At 39.4% G+C, this 24,346-nt stretch overlaps 1 protein-coding gene across 1 annotated transcript; it reads right to left on the reverse strand.

Moving 5' to 3' along the window:
* Positions 1 to 2,159: 2,159 nt before the first annotated feature.
* On the reverse strand, positions 2,160 to 24,146 carry NAPA (NSF attachment protein alpha). The gene is given in 17 exon segments (XM_053721628.1): positions 2,160 to 3,328; positions 4,313 to 4,363; positions 5,006 to 5,074; positions 6,525 to 6,629; positions 16,403 to 16,429; positions 16,431 to 16,451; positions 16,453 to 16,489; positions 16,605 to 16,660; positions 17,275 to 17,283; positions 17,286 to 17,354; positions 20,549 to 20,580; positions 20,583 to 20,594; positions 20,754 to 20,781; positions 20,783 to 20,872; positions 21,072 to 21,149; position 23,761; positions 23,819 to 24,146. Coding segments are annotated over 17 exon segments (885 nt in total). The 5' UTR covers positions 23,917 to 24,146; the 3' UTR covers positions 2,160 to 3,226.
* Between the last annotated feature and the right edge of the window lie 200 nt (positions 24,147 to 24,346).

The raw sequence follows: 24,346 nt of genomic DNA on the forward strand, positions 1-24,346 counted from the left end.
TAACTGAACACATGGATGAGCCAATGACAATCAGTATATATATATATGCAGCCACCAATCAGTAACTAGAACCTAGGTTCTTTGCTGCTCCTGAGCTTACCTAGATAAATCTTCCAGCAAAGGATAACAAAAGAAGAAAGCAAATGAAATAATATAAGTAAATTGGAAAGTTGTTTAAAATCACATGCTCTTTCTGAATTATGAAAGAAAAATGATTGGTTTCATGTCACTTTAAATGCCGGAGACGCCACTGACGATTGAACCTCCTTGCTACAAAGGTATACTTCATATTTGCAGCTATGATTAGGAACAGCAAATTATTTCAATGCGATTGGACAAATTTAGCTCCACATTCAACAATTTTACATTCCTTTTTCTACATCAAATAGAATTCAATGTAAATTCATAGGAATCATTATTCGAATGTAATATTCATATATAATATTGAAATGCTAGCATTCCTTTTGTAAAAATATTTACATGGCAAAGCAATTGTCAAGGTGATTCTATGGGGTAGATTTATCAACAGTTGCAATCTAAGAAGCGTACAATTCAACCCGTTATATTTATTTATTTTTATCCTGCTGGTCACGTTTTCAGAACAGCCAATTGACTTCCTGGCCGTTAGGCGGCAGTCATTTGACGTCACCGATATCTTCTAAGCTCTGCGCATGCGTTAGATTCCTTCCTCTCCCTGGAAAACCAAGCTCGGCCCCATTTAGCGCATGCTTACTGACCAAAAATTTTCAGCAGCAATACGTAGCAGGCTTGTTTATAACAAGCATTAACGCATGCGCATTGTGTACCGTCGTCAATGTTTTGCGCATGCTCAGTGGTTATCTTGTCCGGGCACGAGCATTATAGGCACGTATAGAGCGGATGGGAAAACTCTATACGTCATAAGCTAAACAGACAGGAAATGGATTGTGGGGCGGAGCTTGAAAACTGTCAAATGCATTCAGATAAGAGGCGACCTTCAAGGTCTAAGAAATTAGCATGAGCCTACCTAGGTTTAGCTTTCAACTAAGAATAACAAGAGAACACAGCAAAATTGGTGATAAAAGTAAATTGGAAAGTTGTTTAAAATGACATGCCCTTTGTGAAACATGAAAGTTTATTTTGGACTTGACTGTCCCTTTAAGGTGCAATTTAACACCCTGAAGTTGGCAGTATAACCCCCCTCTGCACCAGCTGCCCCATAACATACTAGTTATCACTAGGTGGTACAGCCTATCAGAGATGGGCTATTGATTTTAACTTGCACACAAGTTAAAATAAATTGCGCACACAGGACTCTTGGGATTCACCTACTGCCAGATGACAAGTAGGAGGAGAAAAAAACACTGCAGTTGTTGCAGACAGCAAATTTTAGGGATTAAACTATAACGTAAAAAGAAGTATGAGTGCAGAGAGGCGATTATTAAAAGACTATACTAGGTTAAGTAAATTCAATTCATTTAACATTTTGTTTCTGCCATTGACTTCTATTACATATCTTTTGTTTGAATGTATTATTTAAAGGGATAGTAAACCCAAATGTTTTTCTTTCATGATTCAGATAGAGCATGCAATTTTAAGCAACTTTCTAATTCACTCCTATTATCAAATTTTCTTTGTTCTCTTGCTATCTTTATTTGAAAAGGCAGGAATGAAAGCTTTGGAGCTGGCCTATTTTTTGTTCAGTACCCTGGATTGGTGCCTGAATTTGGCCATCCAATCAGCAAGCGCAACCCATTTTCTCAACCTAAAATGGTCCGGCTCCAAAGCTTTTATTCCTGTTTTTTCAAATAAAGATAGCAAGAGAACGAATAAAAATTGATAATAGAAGTAAATTGCTGCTCTATCCGAATTATGAAAATAAACATGTGGGTTTAGTATCCCTTTAAAACAGTTACAGGACCACGAATGCTAAACACAGGCCAGATACACTCTTCACAAAAATATTTGATTATAGTTAGAAAACCCAGTTAGATTTAAATAAATAAAAATTAAAAAAACTTTACTTTTCAATCTGTCTGCATAATACGTTACAAAAACACTCCAGAGTTTACTCCTGTTTAACCACATCTCTTGTGTTCGTAAAAATACCAATGATTTCACAGACTAAAAAGAGCTAAAAAGGATATACAGAAAAATGTGTAATAAAAAAAGCACACATAAATGATCCCATCCGCTTTATTTGATGCGGTGGCGTTTATGAGATGATACACAATACAATAGAACTTTTTTATTTAACATGTCAGAGTAGAGATTGCCAAAGATTAAAACGCACCCCCTTGGCAAGCAATAAAAAAAAAAATAATAGCCACAGAAGGAGTACAGCCTAAAGATCAAGACTACACAAGCAATACGTTTTAATGATAATAATTGTCCTTATTGACAGCGAGCTGGTGAAAAGAGCATAGATCACACAGCATTTTCTCAAAATGTTAGTCTTAATAGAAAAAAAATATCTTTCTTTCTCTCCCAATACAACTGATTATACTTCATTTTATTTTCTCCCACATGATTGCTAGTTAGTGTTACATTTCTCTAGAAACAAAGCGTAAATACTATGCACTCTAATCTAGCATCATAAATAAATAACAATGGATTTTTTTTTTCTCCAAAACCCTGATTCCCCGTAAGGGTTAACATAAAATATATTCAGATTCTTTTTATAGGATACATGGTTCCTAAATAGTACAGGCTTACAGAGATCCACCCTTGTAAAGCCGATCTATTCAAGCTCAATATATAAAAAAAAAAAGAAATATTTGGTCTTACAGTGGGGGTAAACAAGTGTAAAAAGTTGGCTCTGTAATTTATTTAAATGTGTTTACAAGATAAAGATCCCTTTATTTTCTTAAATTCCGTGCAACCCCTTCTATGTAAAATCCTTCAACCCCCACAATAGGTATCCATATTTAAGACAAAGGCAATTGTAAACCACTGCGCTAAATCACAGTTAGGCTGCGCCTGTTAAATGCTAAATACATGCAATAAAGCCATAGTGTAATTTTGTGGGGGGGCGGGGGGAAGGAAGTGACAGGAAATTCAATATTTTAATCCAAATTGTTGTGACATTGAAAGATTCTGTAATAAAGGGTCTTGGACATTATGCCAACACAATAGGATGTAGGATCTATTGATGACATCATCTTGGTTCTAATGTTGTAAATTGGGTTTCAGCAGTAGGATGCCTCTCTGTAACATTTTCAAAGGAGGGCTCCAGCAGCAGGGAAGGTTAACGCAAATCCTCCTCCTCGCCCTGAATGGTTTTCTTAATACGGAGAAGCATTGTAGTGAGCCATTGGTCCAGGCGGGAAATAGAGTCAAACTCTTTCACCTGAAAAGGTAAAGGACAAAAGAGTTACATTATCAATATGCAGTAAAACAGTGTCAACTTACATAGCTGTAAGCTCCTTGCGACAGGGTCTACCTTTATACCACTAGATTGTAAGCTAACAAGGACAATGTCTCCACTATGGGACAAGGTCTCTTATTATATTACTAGATGGTAATCTCCTTGAGACAGGGCATCCCAGTATAGCCCTAGAGCACTGGTTTTCAAACCAGTCCTCGGGACTCTCTAACAGGACAGATTTTGAGGATATCTGAACTAAAGCACAGGTGAAATAATCAGCCGATTAGTAAACATGGTTATTAACCTGCTCTTACTCAAGGTAATCTTGAAATTCTGGCCTGTTATGGAGTCCTGAGGACAGATTTGAAAACCAGTGCCCTATAGTGTCAGCTATTTCAGTCAGGGCCTCCCTGTATACCACTAGATTGTATCTACTATTAAATCACTAGATTGTAATAGAAAAAGGGTAATTGCTGTATTGATCCCACAAAGAATGTCCCTTTTAGTAGATTGTGATACCATTAAAAGAACACACAAAAATCAAGGTTTTGAATTCCAGAAACTTTCAAGACCTCCATAGGTATCTTCATCAAATGAAAGAAAAAAAAAAAAGGTATCACAATCTACCACTAAATTCTAAGCTTCTTGCGACCAGACTACGTTTTTTGACCCAAGGTCACTCCATTGAACAATAGACTGTAAGCTCCTTGGACAGGATCTTTCATTACACAACTAGATCATAAGCTCATTGGGTCAGGGTCTCCCGTTATAACAGCAGATTGTAAAATTCTCAGGACAGAATCTCCCATTATACAACTAGATTATAAACGTCATGGGTAGAGTGTCCTATTATACCTCTAGATTGTAATATCCTTATAACAGGACATAACATCCCAATTTAAGATAAGAGTGATACTAAATTACAATTAGACTCTTACATCTTCTCTGCACAAACTAAAAACTTACAGCATCTGTGTAACTGTCCAAATTTTGCTCCTCGTGAGCTTCAAGCAGCTTCTGTAAATTGTAAAAAACAAACAAACAAAAAACTGATAAAAATGACTTCTTTCACAACAATTTGAAATAAAAGACAATTTTCGAAAGCTAATGGTTCTATGATCTAAACTTCACAAGTGCAAACGTGTTTTTTTCACCAACCCTCGCAGTGGTGGAATGATCTTAAAAAAGGGAGCAGTTCATGCTAGTGCCGAGATGGCCACAGCCAAAGGCATTCGGCTTTGGATTTATTATTTTTAAAGTGCAACACACTAATAGCTCAGTAAATCCAGATATTTGTGCACTACTTGTTAACACTAAAAATCCAAAGCAGTAAGTATCCAAAAACGGTGCTGACTATGACAATATTTTACAAACAAATACACAACTATATTATGTCATTTTATGTCCCTTTTAAGGGGACACGAAACCCCAAAATCTTTTATGATTCGGACAGAGCATCCAATTTACTTGCTTTATTCTCTTGTTATTCTTTGTTGAATGAGCAGCAACGCTCTACTGGTCATATATAGAAAAATCCAAACTATTGGAACCAGATTTACAATTTTAGGAGCCATGCCTTTTTCAGCAGTTGTACGACCTCCAGGATCCAGCAATTTTTGTTGTAATATAGCTTTCAATTTTTTTTATTTTTTTTTGTACCTTCAATAATTTGCATTCTCTGGAGTCAGAAAAAGCCGGGAACATGTCTTCGTATTTCTGGACCGCCAGCTAGGAAAGGAAGACACATAATTAAAAACATCTGATGTCACTAAACCTCATGAGTGTGAATATATAAAAATGTGTTTATTAAAAGGGACACTCAGGTTAAATTAAATTTACATGATTCAGATACAGCATGTAATTTTAAACAACTTTCCAATTTACTTCCATTAAAATAAATGTGCAGAGTCTTTTATATTTACACGTTTTGAGTCACCAGATCCTACTGAGCATGTGCAAGAATTCACAGACTATACGTATATGCATTTGTGATTGGCTGATTGCTATCACATGGTACAAGGGGAGTGGAAATATACTTAACTTTGAAATTTGTTATAAAAAAAATCTACTACTCATTTGAAGTTCAGACTAAGTGCTATTGCATTGTCTTGTTATCTTGCATTTGTTGATTGGTCCTTTAAAATGTAGTACATTTTATACCGACCATAAAATTGATCTAACATCAAGTCAAACAGTCCTCTGATTAAAGGGACAGGAAACCCCAACATTTCATTTCATGATTTGGATAGAACATACAATTTTAAACAACTTTCCAAATTACTTATATTATCAAATTCGCTTCATTCTCTTGTTATCCTTTGTTGAAGGAACAGCATTGCCCTACTGGCAGCTAGCTGAGCTCATCTAGTTAGCCAATCAGAAGAGACAAATGTGTGCAGGCACCAATCAGCAGGTAGCTCCCACTAGTGTAGGATATTTGCGTATTCTTTTTCAGAAGGGGATACTCAGAGAATGAAGCACATTTGAAAACAGAAGCGAATTTAAAAGTGTCTTAAAATTACATGCTCTGTCTGAATCATGCAAGTTTAAATTTTGACTTTCCTATCCCTTTAAATCAATAAAGCAGTCTTTATTTCAAATGGTCCACAGAAGAATTCCTCAAAAAGAACAGCCATAGCGTAAAGCTGAGGGAATATATGTGCACAAATCCCACACCTGAGTCAATTCTACTCGCGTGTCAAAGAGCTTAAACCAGCTCTAGTATAAACGCATACAACATTCCAATTTATTAAAAACAGAATCAGAACATAATTCACTAAGGGTTTGCAGCAATTGGCAATTTTAACACACTATTGTGTATAGCTGTCCTTACAGATGGGATCACCTTTTACACAGCGAGTATAAAGCCATTGTCGTTCAAAGTATTCACCCCTCCTTGTGATCAGTCCGTTTCTGATACTCCACTCCGATGTACATTTCGCTAAATTATTTTAGCTTTTTTCAAGGAGGCTCATGCTTTAATTGATTTAATCAGAGGACTCTTTGACTTGATGTTCAATCAATTTTATGGTCAGAATAAGGTTTTCTACATTTGATAAACACATTTTTATATCTACACTTTATTACGTTTTTGTGTTACTTTTTAATTATTGTGATACATTTTTATTGTATAAACCTCATGTGTGCGTTGAACAATTTGCTTTATGGGCCAGTTTACCTTGGCATTAAGCATATCAATGCAGAAATGGCACAGAGCAGCTTTGAAGAAGTAATCTTTGGCGCTGTATTTCAGCAGTGGGCTGTCCATGGCATTAGTACCGACCTTGAAAAAAAAATTAAGTAATGAATTAAAAAGCTTGAAAAACTTTTTTGTAGCTACTGTCAAGAGAATGTATTATGTAATAAAAGGACCTAAACATAGAATTTGACGGTAGATAAGAACCAAAAAGGCCCATCAAGTCTACCCATATTACGTTACTTTTTCCTTAGGATAGCCTTATGCATGTTGTCATGATACAATCATGTGGAATAGTTGATGCCTGGATTGGCTAATCAGCAGAGGTGGTATTGTCTCAGCCTGGAAGGGGTTAAGGTGAACTGTTTTTTCTGTGTGTGTGAACTCTGCTTTCAGAAGGCTGTAAGCTGAGATCTTCCCCCCCCTTCTTAGTAGTGTAACTGTGTGTAGGAATGCAGTACGCTCCTCCCCTTGGAGACTGATAGTGGGAGCTAAGACTTCTTTTTATTGGCCAGACTCATTGTAAATTATAACCCAGGCGTTGTCTTTGACAAGACAAAGGAATTTTGTTTTAAAGTATGCAACAGAGACTTTTTTTAGGCAGAACTGCCCTGGGGACTGAAGCGACTAACATCTGGAATTGCAGCTCTCCACATATCTAAAGGAATTTGATAATAAGTAAGATATTGTGTAATTCTTTTCATGTCCCATTTTGTTTTTAAAGAAATGTAGCTTTGCATTTGTATGTTATTTTGAATGTCTTTATAATTTTGCACTGTGTAACCTGTATTGATATTTTTGTTATTAAACGCATAGAAATCTCATTCTGTCTTTGGGCTTTAATATCCGAATTCACACTCCTGTTGAGACAAGGTTAAAGGCACGTTACCCAAGTATTAAATAGTGTGAGTTTTTAGGGGTTCCCAGAACTCCCCTTTAATTTAAAAGTTTTGGTGGTGGCAGCAGGGAAATTGTTAATTAGAGCAGTGTGGACAAGATCTGGGGGCTAATGTGGTGTCTCTTTTAAGGTCCTTTTGCAGAGTTGCAAGGATAAGGGAACCAGAGCTGTGTGCCATTAACCCCTTCATGCCCACACCCCTCTATTGTGACGTTGAGCAGGTTGGATTTGTCACAAACTGGCTGGCAGCGGTGGGGATATTTAGAGTTTTTTAGTGCTATTTGTATAGTACTAAAAGAAATTACATGTTTTTGTGTAATTTCCCAAAGACAGAACTCAGTGCCTAATTGCAGAGACATTACAGTGCAAAGAAGCAGTTCTTTTTCCCTTCCTCTTGTTTGTTCGTTGCTACTCTCATTATGGAAGCATATAGAAATATGCCGAAAGAATCCCTGGAGCTAATTTGTCAGGAGAGAGCCATTGCAACTTCTGGCAAAACAAAGGAGCAGTTGGTCCAGGAACTGCAGCATGCAGATGACCTTCCAGCAGAGCAGGAAACAGGCACAGAGAGGGTTACTGTGGAACTGGTAACCCAGGAGATAATACCTACTACGGTTACCCCTGAGAGTGCAAAGGAGTCTGAGCTACAAACAGCACTCAGGTACTTGGGGGATGCTGATCCTAAACTGAGAATGGAATTGATCCTCAAGTTTCAAGAAGAAAGAGAGAGAAAAAGAGAGAGAAAAAGAGAGAGAAAAAGAGAGAGAAAAAGAGAGAGAAAAAGAGAGAGAAAAAGAGAGAGAAAAAGAGAGAGAAAAAGAGAGAGAAAAAGAGAGAGAAAAAGAGAGAGAAAAAGAGAGAGAAAAAGAGAGAGAAAAAGAGAGAGAAAAAGAGAGAGAAAAAGAGAGAGAAAAAGAGAGAGAAAAGAGAGAGAAAAAGAGAGAGAAAAAGAGAGAGAAAAAGAGAGAGAAAAAGAGAGAGAAAAAGAGAGAGAAAAAGAGAGAGAAAAAGAGAGAGAAAAAGAGAGAGAAAAAGAGAGAGAAAAAGAGAGAGAAAAAGAGAGAGAAAAAGAGAGAGAAAAAGAGAGAGAAAAAGAGAGAGAAAAAGAGAGAGAAAAAGAGAGAGAAAAAGAGAGAGAGAGAGAGAAAAAGAGAGAGAAAAAGAGAGAGAAAAAGAGAGAGAAAAAAGAGAGAGAAAAAGAGAGAGAAAAAGAGAGAGAAAAAGAGAGAGAAAAAGAGAGAGAAAAAGAGAGAGAAAAAGAGAGAGAAAAAGAGAGAGAAAAAGAGAGAGAAAAAGAGAGAGAAAAAGAGAGAGAAAAAGAGAGAGAAAAAGAGAGAGAAAAAGAGAGAGAAAAAGAGAGAGAGAAAAAGAGAGAGAAAAAGAGAGAGAAAAAGAGAGAGAAAAAGAGAGAGAAAAAGAGAGAGAAAAAGAGAGAGAAAAAGAGAGAGAAAAAGAGAGAGAAAAAGAGAGAGAAAAAGAGAGAGAAAAAGAGAGAGAAAAAGAGAGAGAAAAAGAGAGAGAAAAAGAGAGAGAAAAAAGAGAGAGAAAAAGAGAGAGAGAAAGAGAGAGAAAAAGAGAGAGAAAAAGAGAGAGAAAAAGAGAGAGAAAAAGAGAGAGAAAAAGAGAGAGAAAAAGAGAGAGAAAAAGAGAGAGAAAAAGAGAGAGAAAAAGAGAGAGAAAAAGAGAGAGAAAAAGAGAGAGAAAAAGAGAGAGAAAAAGAGAGAGAAAAAGAGAGAGAAAAAGAGAGAGAAAAAGAGAGAGAAAAAGAGAGAGAAAAAGAGAGAGAAAAAGAGAGAGAAAAAGAGAGAGAAAAAGAGAGAGAAAAAGAGAGAGAAAAAGAGAGAGAAAAAGAGAGAGAAAAAGAGAGAGAAAAAGAGAGAGAAAAAGAGAGAGAAAAAGAGAGAGAAAAAGAGAGAGAAAAAGAGAGAGAAAAAGAGAGAGAAAAAGAGAGAGAAAAAGAGAGAGAAAAAGAGAGAGAAAAAGAGAGAGAAAAAGAGAGAGAAAAAGAGAGAGAAAAAGAGAGAGAAAAAGAGAGAGAAAAAGAGAGAGAAAAAGAGAGAGAAAAAGAGAGAGAAAAAGAGAGAGAAAAAGAGAGAGAAAAAGAGAGAGAAAAAGAGAGAGAAAAAGAGAGAGAAAAAAGAGAGAGAAAAAGAGAGAGAAAAAGAGAGAGAAAAAGAGAGAGAAAAAGAGAGAGAAAAAGAGAGAGAAAAAGAGAGAGAAAAAGAGAGAGAGAAAAAGAGAGAGAAAAAGAGAGAGAAAAAGAGAGAGAAAAAGAGAGAGAAAAAGAGAGAGAAAAAGAGAGAGAAAAAGAGAGAGAAAAAGAGAGAGAAAAAGAGAGAGAAAAAGAGAGAGAAAAAGAGAGAGAAAAAGAGAGAGAAAAAGAGAGAGAAAAAGAGAGAGAAAAAGAGAGAGAAAAAGAGAGAGAAAAAGAGAGAGAAAAAGAGAGAGAAAAAGAGAGAGAAAAAGAGAGAGAAAAAGAGAGAGAAAAAGAGAGAGAAAAAGAGAGAGAAAAAGAGAGAGAAAAAGAGAGAGAAAAAGAGAGAGAAAAAGAGAGAGAAAAAGAGAGAGAAAAAGAGAGAGAAAAAGAGAGAGAAAAAGAGAGAGAAAAAAGAGAGAGAAAAAGAGAGAGAAAAAGAGAGAGAAAAAGAGAGAGAAAAAAGAGAGAGAAAAAGAGAGAGAAAAAGAGAGAGAAAAAGAGAGAGAAAAAGAGAGAGAAAAGAGAGAGAGAAAAAGAGAGAGAAAAAGAGAGAGAAAAAGAGAGAGAAAAAGAGAGAGAAAAAGAGAGAGAAAAAGAGAGAGAAAAAGAGAGAGAAAAAGAGAGAGAAAAAGAGAGAGAAAAAGAGAGAGAAAAAGAGAGAGAAAAAGAGAGAGAAAAAGAGAGAGAAAAAGAGAGAGAAAAAGAGAGAGAAAAAGAGAGAGAAATAGAGAGAGATAAAGAGAGAGAAACAGAGAGAGAAAAAGAGAGAGAAAAAGAGAGAGAGAAAAAGAGAGAGAAAAAGAGAGAGAAAAAGAGAGAGAAAAAGAGAGAGAAAAAGAGAGAGAAAAAGAGAGAGAAAAAGAGAGAGAGAAAAGAGAGAGAAAAGAGAGAGAGAAAAAAGAGAGAGAAAAAGAGAGAGAAAAAGAGAGAGAAAAGAGAGAGAAAAAGAGAGAGAAAAAGAGAGAGAAAAAGAGAGAGAAAAAGAGAGAGAAAAAGAGAGAGAAAAAGAGAGAGAAAAAGAGAGAGAAAAAGAGAGAGAAAAAGAAGAGAAAAAGAGAGAGAAAAAGAGAGAGAAAAAGAGAGAGAAAAAGAGAGAGAAAAAGAGAGAGAAAAAGAGAGAGATAAAAGAGGAGAGAAAAAGAGAGAGAAAAAGAGAGAGAAAAAGAGAGAGAAAAAAGAGAGAGAAAAAGAGAGAGACATAAAGAGAGAGAAAAAGAGAGAGAAAAAGAGAGAGAAAAAAGAGAGAGAAAAAGAGAGAGAAAAAGAGAGAGAAAAAGAGAGAGAAAAAGAGAGAGAAAAAGAGAGAGAAAAAGAGAGAGAAAAAGAGAGAGAAAAAGAGAGAGAAAAAGAGAGAGAAAAAGAGAGAGAAAAAGAGAGAGAAAAAGAGAGAGAAAAAGAGAGAGAAAAAGAGAGAGAAAAAGAGAGAGAAAAAAAGAGAGAAAAAAAAAGAGAAAAAGAGAGAGAAAAAGAGAGAGAAAAAGAGAGAGAAAAAGAGAGAGAAAAAGAGAGAGAAAAAGAGAGAGAAAAAGAGAGAGAAAAAAGAGAGAGAAAAAGAGAGAGAAAAAGAGAGAGAAAAAGAGAGAGAAAAAGAGAGAGAAAAAGAGAGAGAAAAAGAGAGAGAAAAAGAGAGAGAAAAAGAGAGAGAGAAAGAGAGAGAAAAAGAGAGAGAAAAAGAGAGAGAAAAAGAGAGAGAAAAAGAGAGAGAAAAAGAGAGAGAAAAAGAGAGAGAAAAAGAGAGAGAAAAAGAGAGAGAAAAAGAGAGAGAAAAAGAGAGAGAAAAAAGAGAGAGAAAAAGAGAGAGAAAAAGAGAGAGAAAAAGAGAGAGAAAAAGAGAGAGAAAAAGAGAGAGAAAAAGAGAGAGAAAAAGAGAGAGAGAAAAGAGAGAGGAAAAAGAGAGAGAGAAAAAGAGAGAGAAAAAGAGAGAGAAAAAGAGAGAGAAAAAAGAGAGAGAAAAAGAGAGAGAAAAAGAGAGAGAAAAAGAGAGAGAAAAAGAGAGAGAAAAAGAAGGAGAGAAAAAGAGAGAGAAAAAGAGAGAGAAAAAGAGAGAGAAAAAGAGAGAGAAAAAAGAGAGAGAAAAAGAGAGAGAAAAAGAGAGAGAAAAAGAAGAGAAGAGAGAAAAAAGAGAGAGAAAAAGAGAGAGAAAAAGAGAGAGAAAAAGAGAGAGAAAAAGAGAGAGAAAAAGAGAGAGAAGAGAAAAAGAGAGAGGAAAAAGAGAGAGAAAAAGAGGAGAGAAAAAGAGAGAGAAAAAGAGAGAGAAAAAGAGAGAGAAAAAGAGAGAGAAAAAAGAGAGAGAAAAAGAGAGAGAAAAAGAGAGAGAAAAAGAGAGAGAAAAAGAGAGAGAAAAAGAGAGAGAAAAAGAGAGAGAAAAAGAGAGAGAAAAAGAGAGAGAAAAAGAGAGAGAAAAAGAGAGAGAAAGAAGAGAGAGAAAAAGAGAGAGAAAAAGAGAGAGAAAAAGAGAGAGAGAAAAGAGAGAGAAAAAGAGAGAGAAAAAGAGAGAGAAAAAGAGAGAGAAAAAGAGAGAGAAAAGAGAGAGAAAAAGAGAGAGAAAAAGAGCGAGAAAAAGAGAGAGAAAAAGAGAGGAGAAAAAGAGAGAGAAAAAGAGAGAGAAAAAGAGAGAGAAAAAGAGAGAGGAAAAAGAGAGAGAAAAAGAGAGAGAACCCGAGATAGAAAAAGAGAGAGAACCTGAGAGAGAAAAATCGAGATAAAAAGAGAGAGAAAAAGAGAGAGAAAAAGAGAGAGAAAAAGAGAGAGAAAAAGAGAGAGAAAAAGAGAGAGAAAAAGAGAGAGAAAAAGAGAGAGAAAAAGAGAGAGAAAAAGAGAGAGAAAAAGAGAGAGAAAAAGAGAGAGAAAAAGAGAGAGAAAAAGAGAGAGAAAAAGAGAGAGAAAAAAGAGAGAGAAAAAAGAGAGAGAAAAAGCGAGAGAGAAAAAAGAGAGAGAAAAAGAGAGAGAAAAAGAGAGAGAGAAAAAGAGAGAGAGAAAGAGAGAGAGAGAAAGAGAGAGAGGGAGGGGGAGAGAAAGAGAGAGAGAGAAGAGAGAAGAGAGAGAAAGAGAGGAGAGAGAGAAAGAAAGAGAGAGAGAGAGAGAAGAGAGAAAGAAAGAAAGAGAGAGAAAGAAAGAAAGAAAGAGCGAGAGAGAGAGAAAAAGAAAGAAAGAAAGAAAGAAAGAAAGAAAGAGAGAGAGAGAGAGAGAGAGAGAGAGAGAGAGAGAAAGGATGCTCAACGGAGACATGAGCTGGAAGTTATGCAGAGGAACAGAACCAGCCTGTCTCCCCAAACCAGTGAACGAGGGGAGACTGCAACAGAGATGCCCCGTCTGGAGTATTTTCCAATGTTGGAAAGAGACACTGACTTGGATGTTTTTCTGAGAGGCTTTGAGAAGGTATGCAAGCAGTATCAGCTGCCCCCAGAGCAATGGATTCGCTATTTAGCTCCTCGCCTGAAGGGTAAAGCACTGGATGTATTTGCTTCACTTCCAGTGGAGGATGACCAGGACTATGAGGCCGTAAAAACAGCCTTACTAAAAAGTTTTAACCTCACTCCGGAATTCTACAGGAAAAAATTTCAGAGTCTTCACCAAAGTGCAGATGACAGCTGCACAGAATATGTTGCACAGCTAAGGTCTGCTTTTAAGCAATGTAATGAGGGCCTAAAAGTCCAGAGTATGGATTCTGGACAGGAAGCCCAAAACAGTGGCAGAGGCTGCAGATCTGGCTAATGATTACGCCAACAGAGCACCTGAAACAAGGCCGGCAGCTATCCAAGCTGTGTCTCCTAAGTGGAAAAGAGTAAACAAGGTAGCAGAGAAGACCATCTCATCTACACCCTACAGCCAGAGGGGCAGGGGGCCACACCGGGACAGGGGGATACACGCCGGTGTTTCTCTTGTAACCAGATGGGGCATCTGAGTACCACCTGCCCAGGAAAGAAGAAGCCTGAGGGTGGGAATGTGGCTGGGGAACCAGTATCGGTTTTGTTTATGGGTGGGTTCCCAAGGCAAAAGCGGAGAGATAACCTACAGAGGTTATCTGTGGGTGACCAGGTGGCAAAAGGACTCAGGGATAGTGGAGCTTCGGTTACCTGGTGCATCCTGAAATGGTAAAGCCGGAGAACATTATACCAGGAAGGACTGTATCCATTCAAGGAATTGGGGGAGTTTGCCCCGCAGTGCCTGTGGCACGAGTGTACCTTGATTGGGGTGTGGGAAAGGGTTTGCAGGAGGTGGGGATTTCTGCGGATATCCCTGTTGATGTTTTGCTGGGCGATGATTTGGGCCGGATGCTTTGTCAGTACGCCCCAGAAGACAACACCTGCAACCCGGAAGGGCCAGTAGAGGGCCCTGCACCAACTGAGGTACTGTGTGACACTTTGGGGGACCCAGAGGGAAGGCTGGGGATGGACACATTGCTAGCTGCACCAGAGCTGGAGGTATCCCACCAAAGGATAAAGGATGATTCCCTTGAACATGATTGCTGGGAGGGGGGGCTGAGGGTTAATGCAGCTCTGCCTTTGTGTACACCAGTAATGTCTTGTTCTGATGAAGAGGGATGTATTGAAAATGTTTGTAACAATGTTGCTTCTATTGAACCTGGGCACTGGGAGGGAGAGCCTAGGGTTAATGATGATTTATCTGAACCTGTACGAGTACTGTATTGTACCCGTGAAAAGGGTTATACTGCCATTGATTGTGACAATGGGATGCCTGATGCAGTGTGTGGGAATGTGAGAGAGCAACAGGGCTGGGCAGAAGGGCAGACTGAATGTGTATACCCTTCTGTGCTAGAACCAGCATTGCATATGCAAGGAGGAGTGAATGGCATGGCTGGTGTAGGAGTCAGAGTACATCCTGCCCTGTTACAGAGGGTAAAACAAGATGGGACCCTGGGTGTGGCTGTGAACCCCTCCTACAGGAATGGCAGATGTGAAGAAGAGGGGGAGGGAGATGTAGCAGCAGTGACTAATGAACCGGCTACTCCTACAGAGCATACTGGGGTAGATGTGAACAGTGGAGTATCTGGCCTAAGCATAGCAAGAATTTATCTTGGTCCCCTAGTGAGTTGCCCTGAGGGAGTGCTGGATCCCTTTGTGAGTGAGGCGGAGTATGTGATATCCTGCAAGGAAATGTCCTCCACGAGAGAAATTGTGTCAGCTGATGCAAATTGTTACAGGGGGAAAATGAATGCAGAGAGTGTGCAGAAAAGGGGCAGGTCTGGTCTTATGAAACGAGGAAAGACTGAGATTTAGGTTGACATAGGGGATCAGCGTGGGCTGACCCCCTTATTTCCACCATTTTAAAAATGGGAGGTGTCATGATACAATCATGTGGAGTAGTTAATGCCTGGATTGGCTACTCAGCAGAGGTGGTATTGTCTCAGCCTGGAAGGGGTTAAGGTGAACTGTTTTTTCTGTGTGTGTGGTGAACTCTGCTTTCAAAAGGCTGTAAGCCGAGATCTCCCCCCACCTTCTTAGTAGTGTAACTGTGTGTAGGAATGCAGTACGCTCCTCCCCCTTGGAGACTGATAGTGGGAACTAAGACTTCTTTATATTGGCCAGACTCGTTGTAAATTATAACCCGGGCGTTGTCTTTGACAAGACAAAGGAATTTTGTTTTATAAGTATGCAACAGAGACTTTTTAGGCAGAACTGCCCTGGGGACTGAAGCGACTAACATCTGGAAAGGCAGCTCTCCACATATCTAAAGGAATTTGATAATAAGTAAGATATTGTGTAATATCTTTTCATGTCCCATTTTGTTTTTAAAGAACTGTAGCTTTGCATTTGTAAGTTATTTTGAATGTCTTTATTAATTTTGCACTGTGTAACCTGTATTGATATTTTTGTTATTAAACGCATAGAAATCTCATTCTGTCTTTGAGCTCTAATATCCGAATTCACACTCCAGTTGAGACAAGGTTAAAGGCACGTTACCCAAGTATTAAATAGTGTGAGTTTTTAGGGGTTCCCCAGAACTCTCCTTAATTTAAAAGTTGGTGGTGGCAGCAGGGAAATTGTTAATTAGGAGCAGTGTGGACAAGATCTGGGGGCTAATGTGGGTGTCTCTTGTAAGGTCCTTTTGCAGAGTTTGCAAGGATAAGGGAACCAGAGCTGAGTGCCATTAACACCTTCATGTCCACACCCCTCTATTGTGACGTTGAGCAGGTTGGATTCGTCACACATGTCCCATCAAGTCTACCCATATTACATGTTACTTTTTCCTTAGGATAAGCCTTATGCATGTCTCTCAAGTCTACCCATATACATGTTACTTTCTCCTTTAGGATAGCCTTAAGTATGTCTCATCAAGTCTACCATATTACGTGTTACCTTTTTCTTAGGATAGCCTTATGCAGTGTCCCATCAAGGTCTACCCTATTACATGTTACTTTTTCCTTAGGATAGCCTTATGTCCCAGGCATTTTTAAATTCCTTTACAGTCTTTTGTTTACCACCTCAAATCGAAGTTTTATTCCATAAATCCACCACCCTTTCTGTTAAAAAAATGCTTCCTTAAATTTCTCCTGAATCTGCTACCCTCTAACTTTAGATTGTGACCCCCTTGTTTTGGCATTTATTTTTTTGTGAAAAATGCTTTTCAGCTTCTATTTTATTAAGTCCCCTTCATATATTTTGAGGGTTTCTATCATGTCACATCTTTCCCTTCTATCCTCTAAACTATAAATATTTAGATCATAGAGTCTTTCTTTGTATGTTTTATATTTTAGACCATGTACCATTTTAGTAGCCCTCCTTTGGACAGCTTCTAGTTTACCTGTTCATATATCTCCACAGCTTTTGGGGTACTGCTCCAGCTGCGCGGTAATAGATCGCAACTTTCAACAAACACTTGTTAGCAGAGCTATGAGTGAAACATAGGACACAAAGTGAGGCAGAGTGTTTCTCAATTTTTCATAACATTCAGGCCACAAGCAAATTTCTTTAAAACTGATTTGAATCAAATGCAGAAGATTTACCTGTTGGACTCTTCTCCTTTGTAGTAATCTGCTGCTTGCTCATAGTGTGCTATAGCCTAAAGGGAAGAGATATACAAGGAATGTGAGGAGAAAGAACTAAGGAAAAACAAGGAAAATGTAAATAATTATAAATAAAACAATTATAAAATGTAAAAAGCAAGGAAAAAAATGTAAAGAGAAAATAAAAATGTGAAGAGGAAATATGAAAAGGACTGTAAAAAAACACACAAAAAATACATGGAAAATAAACAATAGAGCAGACATTAAAAGAGGAAATAAACGCAAAAATAAAAGTAAACAATACATAAATAATGGAAAATGAACAAAAACATAAAAAAAACAATACAAATATAACAAATTAAGTATTGCAGTAATACCCTTTTTATTAGACTAGCATACATAGTAAAAGACAAGCTTTCAAGACATCTCTTCCTCAGGTCTGAAGCAATTCTAAGCAATACTGGAATTTGTTCATTGATATCTTGGAAAGAAGGGGGTCTATGGGGACAGACTTGTGTTTCACTATGCAATGTTAGTCCAATAAAAAAAAAGGTATAACTGAATACTGCAATGATCTTGTTATATTTCAACTACTGGACTAATACAGCTATGAAAAAAGAGAAAAAAAAGTGCCAGGTCTCACTTGTAGCAAATGTTTAATACATTTTACCTTCTCAATTATCCCACCAATTCAGACTCGTAGATCTCGGCTATAGAGATGTGATGCTTGGCAGCAATGGTGAAGCGGCCCTACCCAACAAGATTGGAACGAATAAGAGCGGTTACTGCTCACTTCTATACAGTGATTGTGATGCAACAAGAGATAAAAAGGTAATTGTACTAGAGAGAGCATACTGGAAAAGTAATACAAAATTAAAATGCAAATCGGAGTGAAGAGTAAAAAAGCAAGATAGGACTTTGAGCAGAGTAGACCACAGGAATTGCCAGTTTACCCCGTCTAAATTTGGGTTGTAACCTCTTAATGACAACTGACGTACCAGGTACGTCATGCAAAAACGAACCGTTAATGACAATAGATGTACCTGGTAATCAGTTGTCTAACAGAGTAATGGAAGCGATGGCAATCGCTTCCAGCAGCTCTCAGGGTATTGCAGTGGATGCCTCGATATGGAGGCATCCTGCAATACCTTGTTAGAAGACTCTGATGCAGAGAGAGCCACTCTGTGGCCCCTCTCTGCACCGGTAGCAATGGTGCCGTTCGTTGGTGGGTGGGAGCGTAACAGGGAGGCGGGTGGGCGGCCCATCCGGTTCCTTTAAGTGCAATGTGCACGCCGGGTGCCGGGAGCGTGCGGGGGGGCCTGCGGGGGCGTGCGCGCGCATTAGCCACTGACACCAATGAGGAGGGAGAGGGTGGGAAAAAAGATTTAAAAAAAAAATTAAATATAAAAGGATCTGGGAGGGGGTATTGGGGTATTGTGGGGGGCTGCTACACTACAGAAAAAAATAAAAAGTGCAAAGAAAAAAAAAATACTTTTGTTTTTGGGGCAAACTGGGGTACTGGCAGACAGCTGCCAGTACCCAAGATGGCGGCAATTAGGTAGGGGAGAGGGTTAGAGAGCTGGAGGGGGATCAGGGAGGTTGGGGCTAAGGCAGGGGTCCATCACAGCATAAAATATTATTATATTTTTATTAAAAAAAAAAAAAAAAAAAAAGCCTTTTATTTGTGCCATAATCGCCATATTTGTGCCATAATAGCACAAGCTGTTTGTAAATACTTTCAGTGAGAAACCTAAAATTGTGAAAGTTTTTTTTTTTGTTTTTTTATTGCTCGCATTTGGCAGTGAAATGGTGGCATGAAATATACCAAAATGGGCCTAGATCAATACTTGGGGTTGTCTACTACACTAAAGCTAAAATTAACCCTACAAGCTCCCTATTTAACCCCTTCACTGCTGCGATCAATTAAAACACGTGTGGTGCGCAGCGGCATTTAGCGGCCTTCTAATTACCAAAAAGCAACCCCAAAGCCATACAAGTCTGCTATTTCTGAACCAAAGGGGATCCCAAAGAAGCATTTACAACCATTTTGTGCCTTAATCACAAAAGCTGTTTGTAAATAATTTCAGTGGGAAACCTAAAGTTTGTGACAAAATTTGTGAAAAAGTTAACTTTTTTTTTTTATTTGATTGCATTTGGCCGGTGAAATGGTGGCCATGAATAATACCAAAATGGGCCTAGATCAATACTTTGGGATGTCTTCTAAAAAAAAATATAGTACATGACAAGGGATATTCAGGGATTCCTGCAGATATCAGTGTTCCCAATGTAACTAGCGCTAATTTTGAAAAAAGTGGTTTGGTAATAGCAAAGTGCTGCTACTTGTACTTATTGCCCTATAACTTGCAAAAAAAGCAAAGAACATGTAAACATTGGGTATTTCTAAACTCCAGGACAACATTTAGAAACTATTTAGCATGGCTGTATTTTTGATGATTGTAGATGTGTAACAGGTCTTGGGGGTCAAAGTTAGAAAAAGTATGTTTTTTTCCATTTTTCCTCATATTTTATAAAAATATTTTATAGTAAATTATAAAATATGATGAAAATAATGGTATCTTAGAAAGTCCATTTAATGGCGACGAAAAACGGTATATAATATATGTGTGGGTACAGTAATGAGTAAGAGGAAAATTACAGCTAAAACAAACACCGCAAAAAATGTAAAAATAGCCTTTGTCCTTAAGGGGTAAGAAAATTTTAAAATGGTCTGGGTCATTAAAGGGTTAATCATAATTTATAAATAGAATACTAGCTATTTATTATTTTTCCTTAGGCCAGGGTACGGGTGAATGTCACTCTCTTCATACAAGTTTTTTTTCTTTCCAATTGAAGACAGGGATGCCCATTATCCCCCTAGATCTTTCAGTAAGATACTCTAGTAGCCCAGATTTGTAAATTTTCTCAGAGGTCAGGGTGCTTTCACTGGGATGATTCTCTTTCTTTTGACATTGCCGACGACTTCCCCTCACTACAACTATTTAAATATTGTAAAAGGTGTATAAACAAAAAATTTCCTATTTTACAGTCCAATATGGATACAATCTGTCATAATGCCAATCCTATATGCTTCCCCACTGGAGGTCTCCTTCATACGGCCATCCATACCAATTTTGTTGTTTCCGATTCCTTTAAAGGGGACAGTCTACCCTCCATAATTTGTATTGTTTAAAAAGGATAGATAATCCCTAATCGCCATATTGTCAAATTGATTGAAAGATGACAATACTTAATACTTTAAAACAACTAATCCCGGGGCCGTGATGTTTTTGCAAAGGGGCTGAACACGGATTAGTTGTTTTAAGTATTGTCATCTGTCAATCAAATTGGCTGGGAGAGCTGCGCTTATCGTCTGAGGTTTTAAAAAAGGTTAAAATGTGAGTAAATAAATATTTAAAAAAAAAAAAAAAAAAAACTGATGACAAACTCTGCCTCATTTTTAAAACTCTACCCGATGCCGGTGAACAAATAGGGTTAACTTTACATTCACTTTAACAGAAGATCAGATCTCCGGGTTCTTTTCTGAGCGATAATTGCTACCGCAAGCTTGCGGTTGCAATAACCAGCCACTTGTAATGGCTGGTTATTTATCGCCGTGCCCACTAGCGGGGACATTTGCACGTTGGCAGGTGCTATAATAAATTAGCGCTCCATTTGTAATCTAGCTCATAGTAAGCAAGTTGTCAAGAAAACAAGGTAATGTCAGCTAGAAAGCAAGAGATAGGCAGCAGAAGAGTGCACAAGGAAGGTTGGCCCCCAATAGCAAGAGAATACAAGCGCGCACAAATAGAGCATGCAAAAGCAGAAGGTACTTCAAGAACAAGGTTGAAATAAAATACGTAAACAATGACAAAATAGTAAGACTGCGTACTAAATAAATACACATAAAACAAACAACAACAACAACAACGTAGAGATATGCTCACCATATCTGTGTAGATTTCAATTGCTCGCAGAGACAATTTATTGCCTCTGAAAAATAAAGTACAGAAAATGTACAACATTGAGAAAGAAGTACAGTGGTAGACAGGACACCATAAACGGACAATGCAGTTATTTTTTAGTCCAAATTTACAGTAAGGCTGAATGGATACCAATTAGTACAACCACAAACCTATGAGTTCCTCTTACCCTGGGGGTCAGATTCTTGAACGCCCGATGCCGGCTTCCACAAAATTGGTGGCTGCGTCATGCTTGCTCTGAACCTGCAGGTGGAGCTGGGCTGCTTGGCAAAAAGGCATTGCCAGCCGCTGGATAGAAAACAGGATGAAGTATTTTTAATGATGCCAATGCCCATGTTAAAATGATAATGATACATTCTAACTAGAGGTGTTGCCGGACAAAATCAGGTTAGAGAAGCAGGTGCAAAGCAACTATGCTAGAGATAGCCTCTTGATTAGCCCACAATACCCTGCTCTCTTGCCATATACCAATGCAGTCACCTACCACTACCAATTCTTCACCATCCTTGAACATGTTGGCAGCCCGGGTGTACAACTCACATGCTTCTTCCACCTTGGAGGATCGCTTAAATACAAACTGAGATGAGAACTTAAGGTCCTGTCTTATCTGATGTTTTTCGCCTACCCTTGATTTATAAATTTTCTCTACCCTTGGCTACCAATGTCTTGCTACCAAAATGCATTCACAGGACCTCTCTCTCCAACTTTCCTCACCCTCCTTATCTTCCACAGATGTGTTTTCCACTCCCCTCATGATCCTTCCCGTCTTTACCCTTGGCGCTGTACTCTGATGTTGTACCTCTCTCTCGATCCACTCTAACTTTGTACTCTACCCCCATATGTTCCCCCCAACACCCACTAGTAAATTTCTCTCTCTACTTTCATTTGGTGTCCCCGTCTATTCCCTGTGTCTACCACATTCTTTCCCATCTACCCTTCTTGGCATCTCCTATTCCATATATCTTCTCCACCACCCTTTGTGTTCCTCACATACAACTAAGTTACCTCAGACCCCCCCTCTTATCTTTCTGTGAGGGCTCTACAGCTTCATATCTTCTGCTCCATTACCTCTTCCTGCTGTCATCTACCCACTTCCCTACACTTTGTCCCTCTTCTCATAACGGATGTTCCCTCATGACCCTCTTTCAGTGCTCTCCCTTTCTCTCCATATTGCAGCTGATGTCTTCCTACTGCAGGTCCCATTCCTTGTCTCACCTAATCCAATCTGTACCCCCTCTCTCTCTAATCTTTCATCTAAAATCTCCCACTCTCCCCTTTTCCCTCCATCTCCTCTATAACTGATGCTGTCAACACTATCTTTCAGCCCCCCTTTCTCCCTGCTTTGTCATCAGATGGATCCCCCTACATAATCTTCAGCTATCTTCCCCCACCCCACTACAATTTCTCTTCTTCTCTACTCAGCAGTTTATGTCCCCACATCCTATTCTGTCCTCACTAAATTTTTTCTTCAATCTGATGTCTCCCCCAGATACATCTCCTCTTCTAGCTGCCTATCCACTACTACCCTTCTCTTCCCTCTTCACAATCAGCTGTGTCCTCCACTTTCTCTCATTCTTATTATATGTCTTCTCACCCATCTGATGTCTTCCCCCAACTCCCCACTGATCCTCTACTCTTCCAGCTGTGTCCTCCACTCGCTTCTGCTCTCTCTCATATTCCTGCTGAAGTGTCCCTACTCCAATTGGTTCCTCTTCCTGTCCCCACTCTCTTATCTCAAGTTCCAGCTGATATCTCCACCATGGCTTTTTCCACTTCCTCTCCCTCAGCTGATCACTCCCCCCTCTTTTCTGTCTCCTTCCTTCTAACAGCCTAGGTGTCCTTCTTCCTCTCCAAACAATGCCTTCCCTCAGTCTATTTTCTCTTCCACCAGATTCTTGATAATCTCTCTTCTTCCCTCCATATGTGATGTGTCCTCACTGTCTTGTCACCAATCTGATTTATCCCCCAAATCCCAACTGTCCCCTCTTCTCTTCCTGCTGTCTCCCTAATCCCTGGGTTACTCTCCCTCTTCCTGTTGAGGTCTCCCCTAATCCCCTGGGTTACTCTCCTCTTCCTGCCATCACCCTAATCCCCATTGGTTACTCTCCACTTCCTGTTGAGGTCTCCCTAAATCCCCCTGGGTTACTCTCTTCTTCCTGCTGATTTCTCCCAAATCCCCCAGGTTCTTCTCTTCTTCATGCTGAGTCTCCCTATACTCCCAAGATCCTCTTTTCTTCCTGCTGAGGTTCCGTAATCTCTTGAGTTCCTCTCTTCTTCCTGCTGAGGTCTCCCTAATCCCAGAGTTCCTCTCCTCTTACTGCTGTGGTTCTCCTATTCCCCAGGTTCCCTCCCCTCTTCCTGCTGATGTCTCCCTAATCCCCCGGGTTTCTCTCTTCCTCCTGCTGAGGTTTCTCTAATCTCCCGAGTTCCTCTCCTCTTCCTGCTGAGGTCTCCCTAAATCCTCCCAGGGTTTATCTCCCTTCTTCCTGCTGATCTCTCCCTTTTCCCCTGGATTCCTCTCCCTGCTGATGTTACACCTAATCCCGGGCTCTTCTACCTTCTGATGTTACCCCTAATCCATGGGCTCCTCTACCTGCTGATGTTACCCTAATCCCTGGGCTCTTCTCCCTGCTGATGTTACCCTAATCCCTGGGCTCTTCTCCCTGCTGATGTTACCCTAATCCCTGGGCTCTTCTACCTGCTGATGTTACCCTAAATCCCTGGGCTCTTCTCCCCTGCTGATGTTACCCTAATCCCTGGGCTCTTCTACCTGCTGATGTTACCCCTTAATCCCTGGGCTCTTCTCCCTGCTGATGCTTACCCTAATCCCTGGGCTCTTCTAACCTGCTGATGTTACCCATATCCCTGGGCTCTTCTCCCTGCTGATGTTACCCTAATCCCTTGGCCTCTTCTCCCTGCTGATGTTACCCTAATCCCTCTGCTTCTCTCCCTGCTGATGTTACCCTAATCCCTGGGCTCTTCTCCCTGCTGATGTTTACCCTAATCTCTAGGCTCTTCTCCCTGCTGATGTTACCCTAATCCCCTGGGCTCCCCTCCCTGCTGATGTTACCCCTAATCCCTCTGCTTCTCTCCCTGCTGATGTTTCCCTAATCTCTTTGAGTTCCTCTCCCTCCTCCATGGTGATATGTCTCCTAATCCCTCCCACAGCTCCCTACCCTCTAAATTTACACGACATCCCCCATTTTACAGAATCGCTTAATAATTATTTCTTACCCAAACAATCCAGAGAAGAATGACTGGGATGACTTGACCTTCTTGTCAGCCTCGGCCAGCAACTGCAAGGCTTCTTTTTCTTTCCCAGATGTGTCCATCCCGATCACTGGGGATAGTAGGCCGCAGCCGCTGTGTTGCCTAAAGCTTAGACACGGGCGATCACACCCTAGACTAGCTGCGCTGTGCAGCAGAAAACGGTAATAAGAGGCCTAGTGAGACGATCCCCGCTACTAAAATAAGCACCGTGCTGACCAAGTCACTGAGCTCCGGTGACAGCTCGGCGAGACTGCGCTCTGCGGTACAAGCGCCTCTTCCGCCCTCACTAACAGCTCACTACCGCCCGTATTTCAGGCCACGCCTCTGACAGTCACATGACTAGCAGTCCCAACACGTGATTACTTTAAATCTCCCTAGTGTGGGAGAGAGTGGGGATTGTGTTGTGATCAGCAGACAGGTGTGTGTTTGTAGTCTGTGAGGTAAAGTCATTTGTGTTTCATCTGTGGGCAATGTTACAGATTTTACAAGTAA

The sequence above is a fragment of the Bombina bombina genome, chromosome 7 (assembly GCF_027579735.1).
Source record: "Bombina bombina isolate aBomBom1 chromosome 7, aBomBom1.pri, whole genome shotgun sequence".
In the NCBI taxonomy this organism is placed as follows: Eukaryota; Metazoa; Chordata; class Amphibia; order Anura; family Bombinatoridae; genus Bombina; species Bombina bombina.